Below are 6,522 nucleotides of genomic sequence, written 5' to 3'. Positions count from 1 at the left end.
CTGCTGAAAGGGTGCAACCTATTTCCCAGATCGCCCCAGATCTTTAGCAGCCCGTTGTGGATATTGTTGAAATTCCACCTAATCCCACCAGGCCAAGGAATAGAACTCGTCACCTTAGGAGAGACGGAGTTCTGGTATCATCCCTTCCAGAATTATCTCATCAAGATTCTGGAGAAATTGGTCAGGAAACTGCCCAGCAACCACTTCCCCAGTACCAGTAAAAGGAAGTGGTGAAGAAGAAAGATGGTCTGGATCATCTCTTGTCATACCAGTAGCAACTGCTGAAAATGGCTGCTGATGGGTCCCTAATAGTTGAAGAGGTTGAGGGGGAACAAGTTAGGCAGGTTGAAGGAGATAATCTGGAGCAGGTGGCTCAGATTTATTTGAATGTCGGGGTGGAGAATGTACAAGTAGAGGACCAGGTAGGTGGAATCGGCCCAGATTGGGATATGGTTGATTCTCCACTGTCTGAGGATAATGAATTTGATATTAATATGAGCTTTCTGGGAGAAGAATAAATTGATCGCACCATCCACTCTGTCTCCCAGTCAATTCTATTTGATATGCCTCCTCCACCCCCAGAAAATACACCAACACCTCTTCCAGAACAAACACCAACTACAACTTTTGAATCACCTTCTGCACCAGAATTTCATTCTGAACCACTGGCAGTCACCCAACCAATTGAAAATATCACAAGGGTGTTGCCAGTATCATCAATCACCAGAATCACCAATCCTTCCAGTGGTCTCTCCTCTTCTTCTTCAACCGAGGTCCAAGGCCTTTTTGATAAGGTGGCGGACCTGGAGAGATCACTTCAGGCTTCTTCTCAGGCTATTTCTGACTTCAAATCTCTTATTTCCAATAATCTCAAGTCAGAAATGAACATATTTGCTGGGAATGAGAAGATAGTCTTTGAGAAGCTGGATGAACTTGTCGTGGCAACAAATAGAAATTCTGAATCAATACAAGTTGCAGTCCAGGGAGTCAAGGAGGATATGGTAAGAACTGTTCAAACTGCCATTCAAACTGAAGTTGCTAAACCTCTGGCAAGTCTGACTGGTGAGGTTCAGAATTTGACTACCAGAATAAGCTCTCTGGAGAGCAGGCCAACCCTGGAGAAAAACTCAGTGGTCAGCACCCTCAGTGATGAAGTTGTTAGAAAGTTCAGGGGAGATATGTTGAAAGAAATCACTGAGGAGGTGTCTGAAACTCTCCTTAGAAATCTTCGTGATGGGTTGTTACCTGAAGTAATGAAGATGATCGACGCCCAATTGCCTCGCCACTTTCCTCAAGATCTTAAAATAATTAAAAAGGAAGTGATGCAATTGACGAAAACTGTGAACAACATTGCTCCAGTGTATGGTCGAACATTTGGCTCTACTGACAGACATAAGCTGGATCAGGTGTGGAATCATCTTCAATCTGGAGATGCTTCCAAGGGGGAAGGTTCTGGTTCTGGTACAGAGAAGGTTATTGATCTTAAGAAGAAGATCAAAGTCTGGAAGAAGGTTATTGGAGAAGATGTCACTGGTACTGAAGCCAGTGGACAAGTTGATGAAAAGGCTACTGGTATTGATGCTAGTGAGCCAGTATTTGAAGAGTTCCCAGACATCCCAAACACAATGAAAAGTCTCAAGAAAAAGAAAGTGGTGTTTCGGGAACCAACAGATGAAGCAAAAGAGGAATATGTGTCTGCTGATGAGGCCAAGGCAAAGAGACTGGAGCAAGAGTGCATCTTAATTGAAATTTTCAAGAAGAACTTAAAAGATGACTTGATTGCTCACCAGTTAGATATGGCCAGGCACGGGACTCTGGATTCTTACAATGCTGGCAAGTTGGGCGTACAAATTGAAGTTTACAAAAAGATGAAGGATGATCCCAGGCTGAAGAAGTGTCTGGATGCCTTGGATGACGTCTATATTCGATCCATGTATGCTCAGGATGAACAAGTATATGATTCTGAAATTTATGGTGTGAGCATACTGGATCTTATTGCCCAGAGAAGATAAGAATTGAAAAATCTCCAGCAACAAGTAAGGAGTAATGCAACTGCTCTGGAGCATGAATATAGGAAGAAGGTTAAGGGTTTATCCAAGGCACCAGCCAGAAAATCCAAAGCTTCCAGAGATGCAGATCTTAGCACCTTCATTCCCTTGAACACGTTGTTGAACAAGTTGTTGAACAGAGAAAGGTGTCCAGGGAAGTGGATGAAATGGTGAAAAGGGCTCAGACAAAAGAAAAGTATGAACATTTGTCACAATTTAGAGCTGATGTCCGATCAATACTGGGTGCTGAGATCCATCTGGCTGGAAAATCATGACAACTTCTCTAAGTTCCATGTCAAACTCTTTAGAGAAGGGAACTTTACTGATGAAAGAAAAGACACTTCAATCAGGGCTTTTGGGTGGTTAGAATTAAGAGAGATTGGTGTTTCTTTCAGGGGTAAAGATGTCTCCCAGGATGTTAAATACTTTATGAAGAGGATTGGCAAGGAATGGATGAGGAAGGAATTGATGGAGATGGAGCTGGGCTAAAGGACTTCTCTTACTACGTCTTCATCTCCAGGTGTAAAGAGGAAGGCCACTGAAGAGCCAGCTGGGCATGCTGAAAAGAAAAAGGCCTGACTCTAATATTGTACTTGTATTTATTTTATGTTGTTAAAATTGTAACTTTCCTCCAGTTGATGTCTGTAAATATAAGTTGCAATTCCTATTTTTTTTCACAAGTACTTATCCAGATTAAGTCTAGAAATTAAAATGTACAAACTGGGAACACTAATGATCTATAAAGTGGCTCTCCAGAAATTCAAATTAGACTTAGTCAAATTTTTTCAAGGATGTTTCAAGCACAAACTTGTATAGATAAAAGCTTGAAAATCCTTGCATAATTTCTAAACAAATAGGGGGAATTTGTTAGGTCCAGATTTACTAGACTCGCTCCAGACGTGATTACTGGAGCCCTCTGAAGATTTGTCCAGAAATTATGTGAAGATCAGTGAACAACTTACTTGTACAGAAATCTGGATTCCACCAGATTCGTTCACTCGACTTCACTCCAGTCAAGATCTTTCCACTAAAGAACATTCTCACTGAGGTCGAAGACTGAAGTCTGAAGAAAGAAGTCTGACAAACAGCGGAGCTCACTGGAACACTTACCAGATCTCCTGACTTGAGTCCTTGTCAGTGTTCTAGACCTTACAAGTCTGAACACTGATTTCGAGGAATTGACTTTATGCCTTTCATGCCTTTAACCGGACAATCCATTTGTCTTTTGTTAAAAGCCTTACACGCATGTAAAGGTGGTTGGTTAATTAGAAGACAAGTCACTATCATGTGACTTTATTCTTGTACTTTAATCAATGCTTTTAAGGAATTAAAGTAATTTCCTTAAATGCATGTAACCATATTTGTACGGCAAAAATAATATTATATTTATTCTTTTTGCCTATAAATAGCAAGTCACTTCCTCGTCCAAATTACATACTTTTGCAATTTGGTGCCTGTTGATGCACGTTGATGTGACAACAGCAACTTAGATTTGATCTGTCTTTTAGATTAAGACATTATGTTTTTTTATGTCATATCTATATATATGTAATTGATAGATTATGGACTTTATGTTTTGGTAATGATCGATTACATGTTTTGGTGTTATATATATGTTATGTTTGATGTTTGTTGTGTGTTATACAAGTACAAACATAATATGTGTTAGGATTCCTTAAGATGAAACACTTAGGAATATAACCAAGTATTACATCTAACGAAGATAAGGAATATCTTCGTTAGAGGCAAACGAAGATAAACTTCGTTACATGGGCTGGGCTGCTAAGTTCGTAAGAACAAAGCCCAGCAACCCAGTTTCGATCTGAAACATATATATACGAATGAATACCCTAAAATGAGGATCACATTCAACATACACATACACCAGACCACTAAGTTCATTCTATAGCTTATAGAAACGAATATAGCATCATACGGCTGATTATTTACTTGATATTTAGCGATATACACGATTACTAATCAAACTAGTTATCTCGTGAGGATTCCGCACTCACGACATAACAATAGATGATCTCGAGAGCGATCTGTAGCTATCGAGGGAGTCACAGTGCCTTTGCTCGAATACTCTCGATCTAAACAGTCATACTTCACAACTTTAAGTATTTCAATCAAAGAGTTTATTTAGCAAAGATTATATCACTTGTAATTCATAGATTGTTTAGATACTTACTTTGTAATATCTTGTTCCGCAACAACCTTGTATTTTATTTAACATCAATAAATAAAATACACTTGAAAGTTACATTGTGTCTCACCATTTACTTACTTGCTTATCTTTATATTGCTTAAGTACGTATTACGTTATATATATTTTTGCATTTGTATTTATCGTAATACTAGTCCAATCTAGTGCTTACTTGTCGTTTAATACTAGTCCTATCTAGTGATTACTTGACTTGTTATTCTACACTTGTGGGTTAAACCATCGAGTGAGGGACTTCACAAAGAATAATGCAATAGGAATAGGATTAAGTGTCTTAACAGATTGGTAATTCGGTAGACAAGATTGTTATTAAAATAGTTAAACAAACTAATTGGTTAAGCAACTATAGATGTATAGGGTGGTACTCACACTTGTAGCTAATCGGTTAGGGGATTTGAGTAGGTAATACGGATTTGTTAGCGGATAGGGTGGTACCAACATGACCGAGTCTAGTCATTTATTTGGGTCTCTACTATTGTATTGACTAGTGTAACCTGAACATGTTATGGATCTGATTCGAGGTAGATGACTCTTAAATTTATTGTTTAAAGCAACTCTCTTCCGATGAATTCCTAGGAATTACTAACAAGATCTTTTTACTAACAGATTTTAAAAGCAACATGACAACTCGGTCACAAAACCCCCAACCAATCTTACTATTACTTGATCTCGCTTGGTTCTTAAACATAGTCCTTGCGAACGAACTTGGTCTTACCTAATAGCTATATTACAAACGAACGGATCCAATGTCCGTGAGTGTGTGTTTAGTTGATTTTGTAAATTTAAAACTTAACCACTTTTTATTATACACAAACGACACATCAGGTTATCTTAATCTTTTTAGTCTTTTGGTGTTTGTTTCTTTGATGAAAATTTGTTTGGATAAAGTTGTCTCAAATTTTCATAGATATAAATGTATTTATTCTTGAAAATCTGGTTTCCAATCTCAGATCTGATTTTTCTTGTTTAGATACATTTTTGATTATCTTTCATTTAGATAATAGAATAGGTTATAATCGAAATCTTGTTTTAGAGAATTTTCAAAGAGATAGGCAGCTTAAGTCTCTTGAAAAACAAATGGGGATAATCTTAGATGTGTTAGAAAATCATGTGAGAGAAACAAAAAAGAAAAATCCTCGTAAGAAACTCAATTAATGCAATTTAAATTTCATGGAGATTAGATCAATCCCTAATTCTTTAAAAACATTGAAAGTTGAAGTCGATGTTGAACAAAAGCCTATTTATGATAAAGAAGAAATTCTTGATGTTGTTGATGGCTTATTAATCTTCGAGAATCCTAATCATCCACCTGATGAAATTCAGCGAGAAGATGATTTCTTCCAGCCATGTGTTTATGATGACAATGGTGAAGAAGTAACTGAAGTTGACCTTGATCATATTTTGATGATTCGGAATGCTAATCATCCTTGTGAAGCTGTACATTGTTGATGAATCTCGGCAAGGAAATATTTTCCAGCCTTGTGTTTGTTATGTTACTAGCAAGGAAAAGTGTATGAGAGCTTCTAATGATGTATCATCGCTGATCAAAGAAGTTCCAATTGAAGACCCAACTAAAGCTCCAACTGAAGACCCAACTGAAGACCCAACTGAAGCTCCAACTGAAGACCCAACTGAAGCTCCAACTAAAGCTCTAACTGAAGATCATACTGAAACTCCAACTGAAGCTCCAACTCAAGCTCCAACTGAAGTCCCAACTGAAGTTCCAACTGTAGTTCCAATTGAAGTCCCAGCTAAAGTTCCAACTGAAGTTTGCTCTGACGTTCCAACTAATATGTCAACTGAAGCTCCATCAGTTGAAGTTTAACAAGAAGATTCTATATGCCTGATGAAAAACTATATACCTACTCAGTCATTACCAGTTACAGTTCAAAGGCTTTAAGAAGGCATAGAGGTAACAACTACTAACCGAGCACTTGTGTCTAATTTCATATTCAATTATTATGGTATGGGTTTTTCTGTTATACCTATGAATACTCGTCTTTCGATACTTGATAATGATTATCATGATGGCCACTTGAACACTTATTCATCATGTGTGCAGGAAAAGCAAGTCACTCTTAAATCTTTACTTCTTGATGAATGATTAAAACCGAAGTAGTTTCATTATTTGTTCATGCTGATATGGTTAAGTATGATAAGGTCATCGCGTGGGCTGAAATGTCGAGTTTATGAAAAACTTTAAGGGCTGATTTTTTGGGTAATCAGGAACAATTCAAATTGAAGTCTAGA

General features: G+C 37.7%; 1 protein-coding gene across 1 annotated transcript; it reads left to right on the top strand.

The window, feature by feature from the left end:
• The first annotated feature begins 5,442 nt into the window (after positions 1–5,442).
• LOC122583278 (endoglucanase-like) lies at positions 5,443–6,097 on the top strand. Its single transcript, XM_043755700.1, has 2 exons — positions 5,443–5,646; positions 5,750–6,097. The coding sequence occupies exons 1-2, from the start codon at positions 5,443–5,445 to the stop codon at positions 6,095–6,097; spliced, it is 552 nt and encodes a 183-aa protein (XP_043611635.1).
• Positions 6,098–6,522: the final 425 nt, after the last annotated feature.

This window comes from Erigeron canadensis, chromosome 9 (assembly GCF_010389155.1).
Source record: "Erigeron canadensis isolate Cc75 chromosome 9, C_canadensis_v1, whole genome shotgun sequence".
In the NCBI taxonomy this organism is placed as follows: Eukaryota; Viridiplantae; Streptophyta; class Magnoliopsida; order Asterales; family Asteraceae; genus Erigeron; species Erigeron canadensis.
Note: the sequence above shows the minus strand (reverse complement) of the source record. Positions and strands in the feature narration are given on the sequence as shown.